This window comes from Chroicocephalus ridibundus, chromosome 1 (genome assembly GCF_963924245.1).
Source record: "Chroicocephalus ridibundus chromosome 1, bChrRid1.1, whole genome shotgun sequence".
Taxonomy (NCBI): Eukaryota; Metazoa; Chordata; class Aves; order Charadriiformes; family Laridae; genus Chroicocephalus; species Chroicocephalus ridibundus.
Genome location: NC_086284.1, coordinates 134,537,573 through 134,555,260, shown reverse-complemented (window position 1 = coordinate 134,555,260; position 17,688 = coordinate 134,537,573). Strand labels below are relative to the sequence as shown.

At 38.9% G+C, this 17,688-nt stretch overlaps 1 protein-coding gene across 5 annotated transcripts in view; it reads left to right on the top strand.

The window, feature by feature from the left end:
* Positions 1–17,688, top strand: part of SCUBE1 (signal peptide, CUB domain and EGF like domain containing 1) — a 218,861-nt gene that overhangs the window by 139,498 nt on the left and 61,675 nt on the right. For 4 of the 5 annotated variants that reach the window (XM_063354678.1, XM_063354669.1, XM_063354661.1 and 1 more), the window contains one exon: positions 94–210. The exons of the other annotated variant lie outside the window; for it this stretch is intronic. In XM_063354678.1, the coding sequence (XP_063210748.1) occupies positions 94–210 (117 nt within the window). The remainder of the gene's footprint in view (positions 1–93; positions 211–17,688) is intronic. 5 annotated transcript variants of the gene reach the window in all.

The following is a 17,688-nucleotide window of genomic DNA, read 5'->3' as shown; positions in this document are numbered from 1 at the left end:
CCAAAGAGTCGGTGCCTCTCCCCTCCCCCAGAACATTTCATTACACTCCCTTTCTCCCTCTCTCTCTCTCTCTCTCTCTCTTTCATTCTGCAGAAACATGTGCTGTCAATAATGGAGGCTGTGATCGGACTTGCAAGGATACCGCGACAGGGGTACGATGCAGTTGCCCGGTTGGATTTACCCTGCAGCCCGATGGGAAAACGTGCAAAGGTCAGCTTCTGTTTGCTTTGCAATGCATCGTTTGCCTTCACTGGTTCCAGTACAAGATGTAAATATTCAGTTATTTAATCAATACTTTTAAGTTAAGGCAATACTGGCATAGTGATTGCAACTGAGTTCATTAGCTTTCTCCTTCCCTAATTTTTCTGTATTTACCTATTTCAATCATTTTTCTCTCTATTTATTAGGGGGATTTATTACTGAAAAGAAATGAGATACAGAGGTCAAACTGTTTCAAACTGATCAGAGATTTAGAGGAACAACTCTGGGCTGCAAAAAGCCTTCGGTTTCAAATGACAGTCTGATATTTTTGTAGAATTTTGGTCATCTAATGGTGTCTGAATTTGTCTATTCAATAAGCCGGTTAAAATTCTCAAGCAGTACTTTGTTACTTGCAGATAATCAACTGGTTATTACTTAGTGAAACCAAGCAAAAGATGCAGAGGTATTGCTCAAGCGAAAAAAAAACCCAGACAACTGTCCATTTCTGCCCCTTCAAAACATAAGCAGCCAGCTCCAAAGGAAAACCAAAACAACACTTAGCAGTGCACCGGTCTAAACCGTACAGCAGATGCTCAGGTTTTACTGTTCCAAAGGCAGCACAAGAACCTTGGCATTTTGTCCTTCATGAGTGTGTTAAAGCTGAGGTCAGGGGAAGAGAGAAAAGAGCATCTGATGTCACTGTCAACATCTGTTCTCAGCTAAGGAGACAGGGACAGTTCTCAAATACCCCTGCAGAATCACACTTAATCGCACTATGCATATGAGTCGATTTGGATACATGTTCATAGGAGCAGGCCCTCCATCCACCATCTTCCTACACGTTTCTTTTGAGCTCCATTGCAAGAGACTCGGTGATGGAAGTCCAGGAGGACATTGCCTATATTGTTGTCACAGAGAATACTGTTTTATCACTCAGTGACTTAGCATAAGTTAACCTAACTTGCTAAGAAATTGTTGAGACTTTTTTCCTTCAAAGTAACCAGAAATGTCAGAATATCTTTAGTCCAAGGCTTGATGTTACTTAAAATAGTAAAACCCACAAAAATAAACAGAAAACGTGTGGTTTCCTCTTGCTCCAGGCTGAAAAATCCCAGCGCTTGGGCATGATCCTGTTAGTATTTATAGAAATAACAGTCCATTTGCCTGTTTATTTGAAAATAAAACATTTAAACTGCCATTGCACACAATGTTAATAGTTAAGGGTGAGCACACATCAAAAATCAGTCGTTTTAGTTCAAGCCACATAAAAATAAATCTTCATTTTTACAGGCAGGCTAGCTAAGCCATAGCAGAGCAGTAACAGTGATTCCACCGAGTGCTTAAAATGGAGGCATTTTAATACTGTAACTGACACCTATACTTGATCATAATGTTTATTATTGAAACTACATCATCAAAAAAAAAGATTAATTCTAAATTTAGAAGTTTGGCCATAGAACTAATATGAAACAATATTTATATAATAATCAGGTCTATAATTAGTGCTACAGACAAAATTGAAATATTCAACTGATCCTCAAACCAAATACCCTAGCTCTAAGCTCTTTCACATTTTTTTCTTTCCCCCTTTTTTATGAGAAGAAAATATAAGAAACAGAAACTGTATTTTTATGATGCTGCAGATTCTTTCTTACTTTCTTAAAATAAGCAGCAACTGGAAATTAACTCACACGGTTTAATAAACGAACCAAGCCGTTTCTTTTTAAACTTTATTGACATTTTAGGAAATACTCTTCATCATAAAATGGTGAAATATATGCTTTGCATTTAACTGTAATTAATAATAATTATCTAATGTATTGCACAGTGAGATTTCTGGGCTAGATTCTGCTTCCCTAAAGCTAAAGTAACTTCCCATTTAAAACTGCACAAAGGATCCTGCACTTAAACTGACCGGTGAAGCTTCTTCCATAGCTTTCACAGGCAGCCCTCAGTCAAGACTGCGCTCTAAGATTTACCTCTGAGTGCAAAAGTGAGTATTTTGGTGGAGTGACATTGATGCCTTCTCAGCTCCTCTTGCTTATAGGTAAAGCCTGGAAAAGGCTGGGGTGGGGAAATTCAGCATGCACATATTCCTTCCTCTGAGTTCTACAGGAAACAAAAGAAAAGAGTGATCAGCTCAAGTTTTCTCCTTCGATTTTTTTTTTCTCTTTACCCTCCTTGATTTGACTGGCCCACAGTTTCTCATATATACAGTCTGTTGTTCCCTCTAGCTCTAACATTACACCTGTGTGGTCAGAGCAACGGATCATCTATTGGATGCACTTTAAAGCATCTTCAGGGATCATGCGGCTGTCACAGCCCGTCTTCCTCGGGCAGAGTTTTCAACTCCATCAAGTGTCACAGCATCTCCAAGTGAGGTTTTTCATAGAACCAGTGTTTTAAGAGAGGTTATATTTCTAAATATGGGAGAAAGATATGCCATTATCTATGAGAGGAAAGTAGAGAGACAGGGCGTGTAAGAAAAACTGAGAAAAATTGAAGGGATAATTAATATATTAACCAAAAAATGCACTTGTGGGTTGAGCAAAATGTTTAATATGTTTAGGTTGAATTTAGCAAATAATGTTGACCAAAAAGAATGTTTTTATTGGAAAGCCTACGATTTTTCAGTCCATTTTGGCATCTTCCTCGCTAAGACATTTTACATAGCGCAGCTACTATTTGAAGTTACGTAGTTGCTTAGATTCAAGAGACTTAAGTAAGACTCAAAGAAACATCTGAACTTTTGAGTTCTCTGAGGTGGACATTGTGTAATTTACTAATCTGTAATTCTAGCTCACTTGTAGGTGATTTCCTCAATAGTGCACTTTTACCGTGCTGGTGTTTTATGGAAATCTATTGCCACTTTTCTTCCTTATTTTTAATAAGCAAATCAGGTAAATTAAAGAACATTTTTATTTTTAAATTAATGAAATAAATAAAAGTATTACTTTTCTAAATAACAAAAATCCCTAGATGGGTCTGTTCAAAAAATCAGGACTAGTCTGTTTTAGGCATCGTATAGACATCTAATGGGAAAAAGAATTTACTGTCCAAAAAGTTGACAGGTTTTTGATTAGTAGTTTGGAATTTCATTAACCGTGTAGTGTAGAAAAAAGGCAAGTATATATACAAAAGGAAAGGCATTTTTTTAAGAAAGAGGATATGCAAACATGCTTTATTTGCCAAAAGATGGCAAATAAGCCCTATGAAATGTAACTAATTGTTCTGCACTTTGTTTGCAGTATCATATTTCATATTCTATAGTTCTATCATAAAAGATGGGATGGATTCAAATCACAGAGTACAGAACCGAGTCAGAACTGGAACTCTAGTATTTCTTGTGGCCCTTTCCCAGTGTATCAGAGAATGGAGGGTGCAGGGAAGCAATTTCCAAGTAATACAAGGGACCTACCTTTGGCTGTTTTGCATCTCGACCTCTTTCACAGGCTCAGTGGGAAATGAGTTCATTGTACCTCAAAGAATCAAGCTCCTTTTGTAAAGGTGGAGTGCAGTCTGGTTTATATCAAATGTCAGTAAACTAGGGAAAAAATATAGTTGTGGAGAAAGTTTTAATACGGAATATGTACAGGTAGCTGCATAGCCAGTAGGAAGACTACTGTAGCAGAAGATTGTTTTGGTTTCTAGAAGCTGAAAAAAAATTTTTAACTCTGATTTTTTCTCCCTTGCATATATTACTTACCCAATCTTGTAGTGTAATAAAAGCAAAAGTGCCGTCTGTGGTCTAGTTAGTGAGACCTTCAGATGTATTAATGGTGGCTGGGATGAAAATTCATTAACCTTTTGCTGGTCTTTAAAAGTCAGTGTCAAACTCAAGTCTTCCCTCTGCGGGGTTGGCACACAATGGAGAATGCTCCTTTTTTCCCTTCAGCCTTCCTATAAACTTGGCTCTTAATAAGCCAAACCATGGAGGCTTTTGTCAGCTAAGAGACAAGACGCATCCCAGGCAGAAAGAGTTCCATATTCTCCCTCTAATTAATGCTATTTAATTTCTCCTACCACTGTAACTGGGTGATCCCAGCTTGATGCCGAGTTCACTTGATGCTGTCGATTATTGTGCTACACAAGACAAAACGGTATAGTTCATTTCCATAAATGCCTACCAAGTCATCCCACAGAAGTCAACTGATGGAGACAGAAAAGGAGCCAGAGGATTAAAAGACATAGTGGCCCAGGATGCTTACTGCTTATTGCCTCCTACCCAGTTTTTAATATCGCCTGTATTGTGCATATCAGGGGTTCTGAGGTCCCTGGCTCCCTTGCTTGTTGGTTTCTGTGCATCCTTCCTGCTGAGTACCCTTTTCATGCATCCAGCTGTAGTCTGCCCTCAATGAGAAGATTCATCAGTTTAGCATTTTAATTATATTAAATACAATCTATGTAGCTAATAATGCAGGAGACTCATTTGCAAAAAACTTGTGGGTTTAAGAGGAGTGAAGTCAGACTGGATAAGACTTAGCACAGATTTCTGAAGATTGTTTAAATCCAGCTGCCAAACTGGATCAAACAAAAAAGGGCTCATCTGCCCAAGGGCAGCTACAGAAGGATGGGAGACAAGCTGAGCGAGGGGTCATTCTTCTTCCAGGACTTACAGTAGAGAAGGGCTAGGAATGACTGCAAAAAACATCTGAGAGAGACTGGGGCATTCCTTCTGGGCTCTCTAAGAAGTGAATTAGAGCAAGAGGAAGGGCCACAGGCTTCTGGCATGGCCCATGTAGGACTGTGTGTCTGAAGTGCTCCGTCTCTGCCTCAGGGATTTAACAAAGCAACTGTGCCCCCAGGGCACTCTTGTGCCCCAGAATAATGCATCTTCCCAGCACTGTACACATAGACATAGAGGAACTGTGCAGGGTGCAGCACTTGCTGTACTCCTAGAGTCAAATGGCAGAGCAAATATAATTTCTAAGCAGGAGAAGAGAAGCATAACTGGATTTCTAAGGGGGTTATGGAACAAAAGCCGCATCTCAAATATGGCTTTTCCATAAACATCTATAAAGTGCCACCTAACTTTGCAGTGCCCCATAGATATTTTTTAATAGCAAGATGTGTATTATTATGTTGAGCTGACTTTCTATTTTACATGATTTTCACAGGTGAGCTTGACAGTGGGATTTTGAGGAAGTAGATACTCAGCTGGGCTAGAATGTCAGTGGTTTTAGTAGCAATATGACGTTAAATTGATAATCTGCCACCAGCTGTGGCTAAATACAGCAGTATTAATTCATGTGCACGAACAGATCTCTGCCAAGCCCAGGTGATTTCATGGACATGTATTTAGGAGACAGAAAGGTCCCTGCACATCTCCACCTAGAGATGGGGCATTTTATTTACTATGCAACACTAAGTAAGCCCTTCTTAGCCCTCTGGCATATTGTTTAACTAGAGCAGTGTTACGCTGGGGTTATGTGACTGGATGCTGTTTAGGCAAACATTTCTTCTTCCTGCTGTCTCATTGTCATGGTTACCCAGCAATGTGGTGTGCTCTCTACTTCCTTGAAACAGGCCCCCATCCTTTTGCATTCAGATGCAGCAAAGAAATGTGGCACTTAGATGCTTAAATACTTGACTGTGCTGCAGTGGGAGCATCAGAAGTGCCTTAGCATTGAATGGTTTGTCCAGTAACTCAATTCTGTAACCTTCCTTATCATTAAGGAATTTAGAAAAGAAGAGCAGGAGCATAGAGACTAATGAACAATTTCAGCCAAGGGATGGAATCAAAGTTTATTGCAATAAAAGGGAATCTTTGCATTGGTTTTATTAGGTTGACATAGATTGCTCTTTTTTATCTTTCTTAATTGTAGCCTATCACAGCAGGAAAATGCATTTTAAATTGGTTTTGCCTACAAAATGTGAAACCCTGAAAGTGAATTAAATTTTGAAAATGGAATTGTTTCTGTGAGGAAAGAGCTTTTTACAGAATGAGTTTCAATGAAGCAAAATATGTCATGTTTTGTTAAATATGAACTGAAAGGTTTCATTAAATTAAATGTTTAAAATTAATGCTTGACATCAGTTTGGTACGAGAATATGACTCAGATGTTGAAGGCTTTCCTCTCTTTTCATTCAGAACACACTAACACTAAGTGAAAAGCTCACAATGAACAGTTTAGCTGGCCAATTTGGCTTCATTTCCTGGCTAGAGAATATCTGTGAACAGTTATGATTTCCTCCATCATTCCATTAGTCAAAATTACTTAAAATTTGTTTTAGGTTTTTTCTCTAAATTGGATTAAATTGACTAAAGCTTTTAGAATTGCATCTTGTCAGTCCCGATCAATTCATATGAAACTGAAAAAGTTTCCTCTTTTTTTAGAAAAGAACACCAGAAGGAGTTGCAGGTTATTTTTATTGTTTATTATTATTAAGATGCAGTTGTTAATCTAGTACATCAACTATTAGCTTGCTTCAGTTGTGATACTACCTTTGTTTGACTGTGATTGGCCTGATACGTTTCAGTGGTGTATTTTTTTCACTGATTGCCGAAGTGAGGAGGTTTTTGCAGTAGGAGTAATTACCTATGATGAACTCAGGTTTTGTTTGGTTAATATCTATCCCTGATCGACTTGCCATTTTTTTTACATGCCATGAAAAGTTTGACAGTAAAATATATCCCTGTGCAAGATAACCACTGTGAAATACATGCACAACAAGTTTACACCAAGGCAGATGGAACTTTAGTGACACATAACCACCACACTTTTCACATCATATAAGTGTCTCAGTGCCTTTAGAATCAAGTCTATAGGTTTGGAGCAGGTCTTCTGAACTAAGGTTTGTCTCACCTAAGAGGCAAATGCAAGACAGGCACAAATGAAATCATGTGAATGAACTTTTTTTATTTTTTTGTTTGGGCACTGTTCTAATTTTCTTTCTTAGCTGTAAATTGATCTCCTTGAAAGTAGTCACCCAAACACAAAGTTTTCCTTGGTTAGGTTGGCACAGAAAATGCTTGGGTTTCTGTTTAAGTGAAACCATCATTTTACCACAGGTATACGTGACTTTTCCATAAATGCATAAGAAGCATTAGAGAAGGCATCACTAAAATAGCGTGCTGAAAGGTAAACTGAGTTCCCTGCTGAAGTGTATAATTTCCATTTGAAGGTGCCCAACTTCCATTTGAAGGTGCACAGCCGCAGAATTTAGATACTTAGCGTCTGCATAACTTCAAGGAACATATTGCATTAGAATCACTAAGATACTGTGCTACAAAGCTGGAATTATGTTCCTTGCTGAATTCATTCACAAACATCAGCATTTTAAATTAAAAGGAATTTAAATGATCTCAAGAGTTTACACTTCTAGAGGTTGCTTATAGAGGCAAATCTGTTCATAGCTGCCTGACTCCTCCTACTTGAGATCTGCAGTCTGCTTTGTGTGCATCTCCCATTAGCAGTACCCTTTAGTGTGGTATGTGGGATACTCCGCACAGTGAAAGGGATATTGGTGCTTGCTCTACATTACACGGCACTGGTGTCCGTAGGTGGTGTATTGGCACCCAGAGCAGGTCCTGGGTTGTATAAAAAGAACTTTTTCCAGATCACCTTTCTCTAGCAACATGAAGATTTTTTTTAACACACGCGAAGAGGTCAGTTTAGCTTCCTCCATGTTAAACACATACAGTTTTTGAGGTACATAAGCATTATAAGCCATTAGCTACTAGCCATAATGAGCCATTAGCATTTTCCAGTGCTCTCTCTCAAAAAAGGGAAAAAGCATACATGCAAAGGGTGTGAAAGAATAAACTGAAATTAAGTAAGTTGCAGGCAGTCATCACCTCCACTGCAGTCAGAGTGTTGTAGTACTAGCAAATGTCAGCATAAATGTCAGTCACAAGATTACAAGCAGCAGTGGGTTTTTTATGAAGAGGATGTCTGGCAAAACCAGAAAGCTTGTCTTACTCCCTTCTCTTCTGATTACATTTCCCATCATAATTGCAGCACCTGAAATGGCCATTTACTTCTGTGCCATATCTTTAAGGTAATTTATGTAGTTAATAGAGAGGCTGTACTCTTAATACTGGTTCATAGCATTGCTGTTTGATGCAGAGTAATTTGTTGTACAGCACATTAAATTTTGTTACCATTCTGCTTATATGTTGCCTTACGTTCATAGTTTGGTTTAGAAAGTAGCATATGGAAAATGGTCCCTTAGCCTTACTCTCAGTCAAAGGTACAGTGACGACTAGCGAGAGCAGCTTTTCATTTAAGCTAATAAGTAGCTTCTCTTTGCTTGCTGCACATAAATAAAGCTATCTGGGTTGGATTGCTCTGGGGTATCCCAGAACAATAGTATGCATGTTGCTTAAAGTCTGTCAAAAGTAACTAAGGGAAAGACAGGATTACTCTCAGTAGGGTTTAATTTAATATTTTGGTATCTCCACTGGAAAAAAATGGAAAACTTTGCAAATGGAAACAGATTGAGATACACTGAGTGCTTAGACCCTCTATGAAGAAGCTGACCCAAGTAGACGGAAAATTTTAACCATGATTCTGGGAGTGGCAAGTGATACAAGGATTTTAGGTGATTGGCCTGATACACTTCAGGCTTTTTAGGGTAAAATTTCTCAAGATATTTCAGAAAATTGCATCCTTATGGGATTTCAAGTCAGGAAGCTCAGAGAAAAAAGGCATTGAAAATTGATGTTTCTTTTTTAAAATAGAGGTTGTCATCTTCAGGCCTTTGTATAGACTGCACCCTCTGTGACTCATCCTTTGATCCCCGAGCGCCATATTGTCCCCGCCATGGATACCTAACTAGAATATCTGTCCTCTTTGTTTACGCATCAGCTCTCAGTGGGCATCAGCTTTCATTTTGGACCATGTCCCTTTTACTTCTCTCAGGAATCCCACATTGTCCTACATTTTTTAGAATATGGTCAGAAGAATAGGTGACCCCAAGGAAAAATAAGCACATCAGCCTTGGTAATTCCTGATGGTATTAGAGGTCTTACATCATATGGCTAAGCTACCTCCTATTTGCACAAGCTTAAAGATATGTGCATTGGGAAATAACATGGAACAGCTGGCACCCTCTGAACTCATATCCTATTGCAATAACCTGCTCATAAGCACATGCAAATAGTCTAATCTCAGCCTGTAGGGTATCCACTCTACTTGCCTTGAAAATATCTCTGAACTGGGTTACCCATTCCACTTCCCTTCAGAGTCTGATCAGGAAGGAATAAAGTGACTCTTCTTGATCTCAACAATAGAAACAAAATATAAGAAAAAAGTGGATGTTAATACAGTGGTGCAAAGAGGCCTGTGTTCTCCACTCACATGTGAAGGTCAATGCAGGACAAAATTTCAGTCCCTGTCTGGTTTTCTTCTGCCTTCTGTGTCATTCCCTCAGAAAAACGTCCTACTCCAGAGGAGTCGGACATCCTTGATTTTTATCAACAGCAGGGGCCATAGCCTGTTTGTCAAAGCCAGTCCACAAGCTGTCTGGAGATAGAGAATAGAATTTTAGATGTTAGTTACTAAAGTATGTGTTGTCTTTTAACAACCCTTAAGTGTTTACTGAAGTGGTTTATTTTGAGCCATTCTTTCTCCCTGATGGCTTTCACCCTGCTTCTCATCAACTTAAACCAAGAGTAAACTTCCCAATAGTTAAATCAAGATCTAGTTTTCATAATTGATTATACAGCAACTCTACTTCCATCAGACCCCTTACAAGGCTGTGCTTTCAAGCTACAACAACTTACCCTCCCAGTGTTTGTAACTAGAAATAAGTGCATGTTAAAATATAAACACCATTTGAGTTTGCTTCTCTGTACATGTAAGCAAAGAGCTATCAGAAAATAGAAGAGATCAGATATAATCACAAGCCACTACAGCCACGAATCAAAACAAAAAATACCTTTGCCCTCTCCATGATGAACACGAGGCAAATGCAAATCTTGTGTCTGAAGTCTGGTTTTTATCCTAAAAACAAGAAAAAAAAATACAAAAGCCTCTTGTTTCTTCGCATGCATAAATTGTGTAACACAGAATGGAGAGTGGACAGAGGAACGTCTTTGCCTTGCATGAGAAGTCGGCAGCTAAAGAAATTCATGAACACGAGACTGATGCGAACAATGATGGTAATGAAAATGTAGATCCTCCAGTAACTAGGCTAGTGCTTTTAGGAGGAACAAAAATAGTCATTTTTCATATGTGTGTGCTGCACAGATTAAATGTGCAATTAAATGTTCAATTAAAATAGTGGCATTTTCTTTAAAATGCCTTCTGACAAACAAGTTTTGACCATTTTCCAGTGCTCCTGCATAGTTAAAGTGTCATGAGATCACGTGCCATTTTCAGGAAGCAAGCAGATAGCTTCCTGGTAAAGGCAGATCCGTGAGAATCTCAAACTGCTCAAGTGATTTATGGAAACCAAGAGATTTTCTGGGTAAATGTTGCAGCAGCAGCAGCAAATGATCTCCCTGACTCTTCCCCTTCCTAATGCTCTTCTTCTTCTGACAAAACCCCTATGATTAAGAAAACAGAGGCATTTGTGCCAAAGAAACAACCAAAGGCAGCCAGTGGGTGATTTAGGACTCTAAAACAATAGATGCAGTGGCCTAACCAAAGAAAAAAGTAACAAAACCAACATTAAATGAGAGGAAAATTAGGCCTTTTGTCATGAAAACAGTGGTCCTGTTCAGTGCTTGAGTACTGGCAAGAGTTTCTGAGAACACACGCTTTGTAACCTCTTTGGGAATGCACCAAGAAGGTTGTGTTATAGTGCAACCCAGTAAATGCTTTTAGAGGGAATTCTTTGGCACATGGACCAACCGTATGCCTGGACTGCGCTGCAGAGATAACAGGCAGATTGGTATCTGGCAGGCAGATAACAGGCCAGATAACAGGCAGGTTGGTGAAAGAAGAAGATGCAAAGGAAATTTTCTAAATTTATTTGATAGGAGTGACAAATAGAAGACTAAAGCTAAAAGGGAATATTAAATAGCAGAGGCAGTTTTGAGGTTATTTTTGTTTTGGTAGGACTTAAGATGCAAGACCATCCGTGTCCAAAAAAAAAACCCTCACAAAGATCAGGATTGAGAGAGGGAATACTGAGTAACTGATAGAAGAGCAATGGTCAAGTTCGGTTTATCAAAAGAACTGTTTGTTTTGGAAGAGATGGATAACACTAGGAAATTAGACCAGAACACAAGCTGCCAGGTGGGTACAAAAACATTTTCAAAATAGCTGCCTAAATGTGTATTAAAGAAGCAAACATTAAGGCCTGTCTGCAATAGCCTTATTGCCGAGGCCACAGTCATTTTATGTGATTACATCGATGTTATCCAGTCTCAAGACAAAGAACGAATAAGATCAACCCAATGTGAGGAGAAAAGTGACAGCATCTGGCAGACAGCTGCAGCAGCTCAGTAGAAAGCTTTGTGTCATGTCCAGCGAGGGGGCCATAGTCACCTGGCCCAGTGCTGCTGCCCTGGAAACAACTCTTTCAAGGCTTGATAAGACTGGAAGGTGACTCAGAATTAGGATTCTAATTTTTTACCCACTTTTTTAAAGAAAAGAGGGAGTTGACCGTTGTCAGTCCAGAGGCAAATCTGGCATGGGTTAAGATGACAGAGAGTCTGATTGAGGGGCAGAGGGAGGCACGGAGAGAGGCGAAGGGTCAGCAGAGTTGGTGGTAAAGCCGTGGGTGGTGGAGGAGATGTTGGAGAGGTAGAAAGATGCTGGTCACCAGCAGAAAATGTGTGGGATTTGGGGGAGGAAAAGGAAAAACTCTTGGTGGTAGGTGGCTGCAAGTGGTCAAAACCCTAGCGAGGGGATCAGAAAAATGAGAAATTGGACACTGACTGATGGGTAGGTACGTTAACTGGGCATCAGAACAGCAAATTTTAGATATATAGGCATAATTTGATCCAGAATTTCTAAGAGACAATTGGAGTTCCAGGCCACAGTGAGGAAAAATGAAATTTATAAACCCATAGAATATAAAAAAATGAGAGGAAATGCAAATTTTAGGTACCAACAGAGGTGAAATTTGTCAGAAAGAAGAAAATGGAATGGAAGACCCAAAAAAAGAAGAGAGGGTGGAGAGCAGAATCCAAGACACAAAAGTGTGGATAACATCTGCCTTCAAACTGTTGCTGCAAATTTATCTAGTCTGGAATGTGTGTGAAACTTTCACTATTTTGGGGGGGGATTGCCTTTTTTTTTTTTTTTTTAGGTTGAAGACATACAATTCATTTGTCTGCTGTAGACTTGTTCATGACAGACAAATATAATATAACAGATTATCTTCCATTAAAAAATTGAAGACTTGAGTCAGCTGCCATGTAACTCATTCAGTTTCGTTCCCTCCCAAGGGTTCCATCTATCCCCACAAAATAAATTCATGTGTACTAAGTTAGGGGTTTTTCATGACTAGGCGATATCCCTGTTCCCTGGAAACTTGCAGTTGTTATTTGTCTTTGCAAACCTCCCCTTTGAAAATGCCAAATCCTTTAAATTAATGCTTGGGAGGGTCATATTTTGCATTTCAGTTGTTGAAAAGACCTTGCATTTATTCAACAATATAAAGGTCCCTGAGGACCGGCAACCACACTTTATTATGTAAAAGTGTGCTGTGCTTTCTGTAATTTGGGAGTTGACTACTCACATAATCATAGCTACCAACATTCAAAACTTACAGTATTTTTTCATTCTTTTATTATTGCTTTTTTCATCATAAAATACAACTTGTTTTTTATATGGCTAGATCCTGCTCTCAGTGAAGTATTTCTCTTCCCTGGTACAGAACAGATCCCTGGTTGGTTGAAGTAATGTCTTCAAAAAGTTTTGGAGGGTTAATTTTTGGTCACCAGCCAAATCTTTTTCATTCATTATCAGCTATGAGGCATTGGAATTATTATGGGCTAATCGTATTCATCTGACCTTTTCAGCAGGAGTACCTTTATCATAGGAAAGCTAGCGTAGTCTCAGTGGGATTTTAGAGAGAGCATCAGTGTCTTCAACTGTCCTTAATACCAATTTTGTTTTCAAATTTTATTTAATTAAAGCAAACAAAATTTTTAGAAGCAAACTGAGATTCTTGGAAATAAGCACACAGCTTTCCTGAGCGGATAATAATTCCAAGGGAGGAAATGAAAACAACTATGACTAAAGGTAAATTGAGTTAATATGCTAAGCCTAGGGATTCTTCTGTCTGGGTCCAATAGCACACAGCTTGCTCACTTTCCCCTGTGCTCTTCATTGAGATTACACAGAAAAAACTGAATACGGTAGGAGCAAGGTGTTGTGTTTTAGTGAGATCTAGTGCAAAGAAAATGCCCAGGAATGTCAGTTCCCCAGTTTTGTCTGATTTCTACCTTAAGAAACACTGTATTAACTCCTTTACTGTTGCTATTGTGTGTAACCTGCAGCAACCCATATAGTTCTTCTGTCTCAGTTCCTCTTGCATGAAACGTAGAAACATTAAACATAGAATTATTATGGTCATATTGGCTGTGTGAATAATTAAGGTAGATAAGTAGTCAGCCAAATGTATTTGCACAATTCTGTACCACCATTTTAAACCACAGTCTCCAGGTCTGCATGTTCTTACATGGTCGTTGTTACCATCTGAGTTTTCCGGAGTCTGATGTGTTGTACTTTCCACATGCTTTGTAGAACAGTGAGACATTATTTGTTGTCCCAAAGTACAAATGGGAGTCTTAACTGCACACCTAGTTCTCCCTCCCCAGTATTTCATAAAAAGCATTTAGCTTGAAATGTTACAGTAGGAGGAAAACTAACTTTATTTTCTGGGATTCCGATGGCTTTCAGGGAGGGGGATAGCTTTTGCGTTTAGTTCAGCCTAGACAGCAAAAGTCTCAATCAGTGTATTTCTTTATGTCTCCAGTCCACTTCACATTCTGGTGTCACAGCCTAAGACAGCTTGCACTGTTTGGGTTCGTAGCATTGCACTAACATGTTTTTAAGTTTAAAAAAGAATTCAGTGTTCAGCAAAAATTTTACATGAAAATCCTCTCTTTTCACATTAGATTTAGTAAATCCCCTCCCTTTCACAAAGGAGAAATCAGGGCCTAAACTATTCTGACAGCATTTCTGCGTTTTTCACTTTCGAAGCTTTTTGTGTTTTATAAATCTAATTAACTGTAATAAGAAAATAATAGGACTTAATGTTTGTTTTACAAGGTGATTGATCTCTTGGCAGCCTGGCAGACGCTTTTATTGATTGGTTGGTGGATAATGTCAGAGTGGATATGTCCTGGAGGAGAATAGCTGACACCTAAATCCATATGTGACAGATTACCATCTGTGTTGGAAGACAGGTTTCTTCGTAAAATTGCAAAGATAACAGGTGAAAATGGAGAAAGTGACATGAGGGAAATGTGTTGAAACCTGCCTCAACCTTTTCGTGCTCTAAGAGCATTTACACAAAGCTCTCTATTTTGTGGGCAGCCTGTTTTTAGGATGAGGGAGATTAAAATTTAATTACACTCATTCCTGTCTGCCCAGTCTAGTTTTAATTCTGTTAATTAGCAAAATGCCTTGCCCCACAACCTAACCATAAAGCTAATTAAACAGAGAACCTTCATTTGCTACTTAGTGTAACTTCAGTTCAGTAATGATTAACATACATTACAGTTAATTAGCACTGTGGGAGGGAAAATGAGGATGTCACTGAAGTGCAAAACTCAAATTAGAGGTGCTGTAATATATGCCTTGTTTCATTTTGTAGCTATCTGATGCAGGGAAGTCACACACTACCCTATCTGCCTCAGTTTCACATTTGTTAAGGAGAATTAATTAAACTTATCTCTCCTGCAGAAGTGTTGTGCAGGTTTAATGTAATGAAGCTGATAAGCTGCTGGCCTTTGAAATCCTCAAGTAGAAAACTGCATAAATAAAGTTATTCCTCCCTGAAACACGCAAAACATGTTAGAGGCAATGAACTACACTGGGAGAGCACAGTCACGGGTGGAGTGGTGGAACACCACACGTACTACCTAAAGACAAGACTGCTGTACACTTCTGCACATATCCACAAGATCTTCCAAGGCAAAACGCTACCAGCATGGAACAGGCTGCTGAATCAGACCATTCAGAAGCCCAGACCACAAATTAAAACCAACTGTAATTTCACTAAAAAAATTTGGCAGTAAATGACTTTGACTCAAAATGCTTTGTTCAATTAGAATAATCCATTTAAAAGTATTGGTCCTGAAAACGTCAAGTGATAATTAGCAATACCACATTATACAGATGGAGTAAAGTAGAGAGGTGTTACAACTTGCCCATAAATCCATTGTAAAACCGGAACTAGGACTTCTAACTCCCTGTTAACTACCAGACAACAGCTGGCTTGATGTTTTCTGGAGGGATAAGCAGAACCTACGTTCTACTTTGATTTAGATTTTCTCACGGTGGCACTGAATCCAATGAGTCTGAGGGTATGAAATTATCTTTATACCTTAATAAAGTATCCCTGGCATGCATTAGTTAAAACACTATGGAAAATATTATTTAGAGCATTGCAAGTGTAGTCTGGTAGATTATGTTTACGTTGATCCCAAGTTACTTAATATATTTCAAGTTTTATTGCAAAGTGACAGGCAAACATTGAAATAATTGCAATCTGAGCATTGGTGGCTTTGGTAATATTTGTAATGTAGAACAACATGTGTTTTGTGCAAGCCTGTGCTGATTGACACACTGTCTAAGCTGGGTCGCCCGTTGGGTTGTGCACTGGGCTTGAATTCAAGTGTGGATGAGTTTGTTTTTCTGTGCCTCTATTTCCCCACCTCTAACATGGGGTTAAAAAAGTTCTGTGGCTGCTTTATAAAGTACTTTGTGGTCTGTGTCATCAGGGAACTAATACCTGTGTCAACAAGGCAACACTAGTTATAAGGTTTAGGGGACAGTGGTGATTTGTAGAAGCACGAGGGAAAAAAGAAAGGAAGAAATGCAAAGGAAAATTATGAAAACAGGGAATAAGAAGACCTAGCAGCCTAGCCCACTTTGCAGAAAATATGTCTATATTGATGTGCACTGCATGCTGGTAATAGCATTATTAATGCTAAGATGCTGTCATTAATAAAAACAAGAAGGATGTGAAGTTTCTGTAATTGTTTTAGGTTGATCTGAGGGTATATTATTTTCCTGGAGCTAGGTAGCATTTTAAAACTGCAAAGGATTAGACAGACACAATCAGTTCAAATATTTGTCCAGCCATTGAAAGGCGAAGCCTCACTTCCGCCTGTGATGAGGCTTTGGAAATCTCCATATCCGTCATTGTTCAACAGCTAAGTGAAAATTGCACTTTGATTACCCTTTCACTTGCCTGTAAGCAGCTTATGTGAAACGTTAAATTCTAAGTTGCCTGAAATCCCCACTTTTTAATTTGTTCTCTGACTTGTATGCAGCAAGGCAAATCTTTGAGTTTCTGTGCACACATGTGCACATGTGTGTGCACACACACCCTGATCAGAACCAGGTCCTTCCAAATATGAATTACGCTGAGCAGATTTTAGAAAGGTACAAGTGGAACAGGTGCAGTCATTCCCGTTCATCTTCACAAGGACACGAAAAAAAAAAATAACAGACTGGCTGTTCCCTCTAGTCAGATTGTGGCTATGCAACTTATGACAAAGCATCTGAATTTCTGTTCCTTTATTTAAAGCTGAAAAGCTTTGTTCAAAGCTGATTCCCTCATATTTTGAGATCCTCAGAAAACTTAGGATAATAATTTATTTCAGAAATATTTTATTTATTCCTTCTTCTAAAATTATTGCCCCTTCCATTCTTCTGAAATTAGCTTTTGAGTGTCCAAAAGAATATAGAGAGCTTTGCGAAATAACTACAAAGAATGGACATTTTAAAAGAGTTCTTGAATCTGTGTACCAAAACTGTGACTTATTAACAAATGCCACAAGGCTCTAGGGTCACATAAGCAGATCCAGAGAGTAGTTGCGCTTGACTTCACCACAGTGTCTGACTTGATGCCAGGCCTTTGCTTATGGGATTTGCTGCAAGCCTGGACTTACATTTAGCAATGCATGTAGAGATGACAGCGAGTCACGGGAGCTGGAGTGGAACTTCTCCACTGGTTGTGAATAGCAAGACAACCCAGGGTTTGTTTCTGGCTTCAGATGGGCCCACAGCTTTTGTGATGGCGTTGCCGAGTTCCATCTCCAGACTAATATTTACAATTGCTTTTTTCCCCAAAATATTACAGCTTTAAAGAAAGTTTTAGCTACCTTTGTGCAAATGTTTGCTTTTGTTTGGTTCTAGTTGTATGGGCACAGGGGAATGAACCGTTTTCAGGTCTAACGGAAGGCTTGAGTGCCTAGTTGCCTGTAATGCCATATCTTCGCCTGACATTTTTGACTAGTGAATTTTAATGCTTCTGTGGTTTTTCATTGGCCTGTATTTTCCATTTCTGCATGTGTCCCATTTGTGCTGGGCACATCAGTTGGTATTTGTAGCAGATCAGCAGCTTGTATGA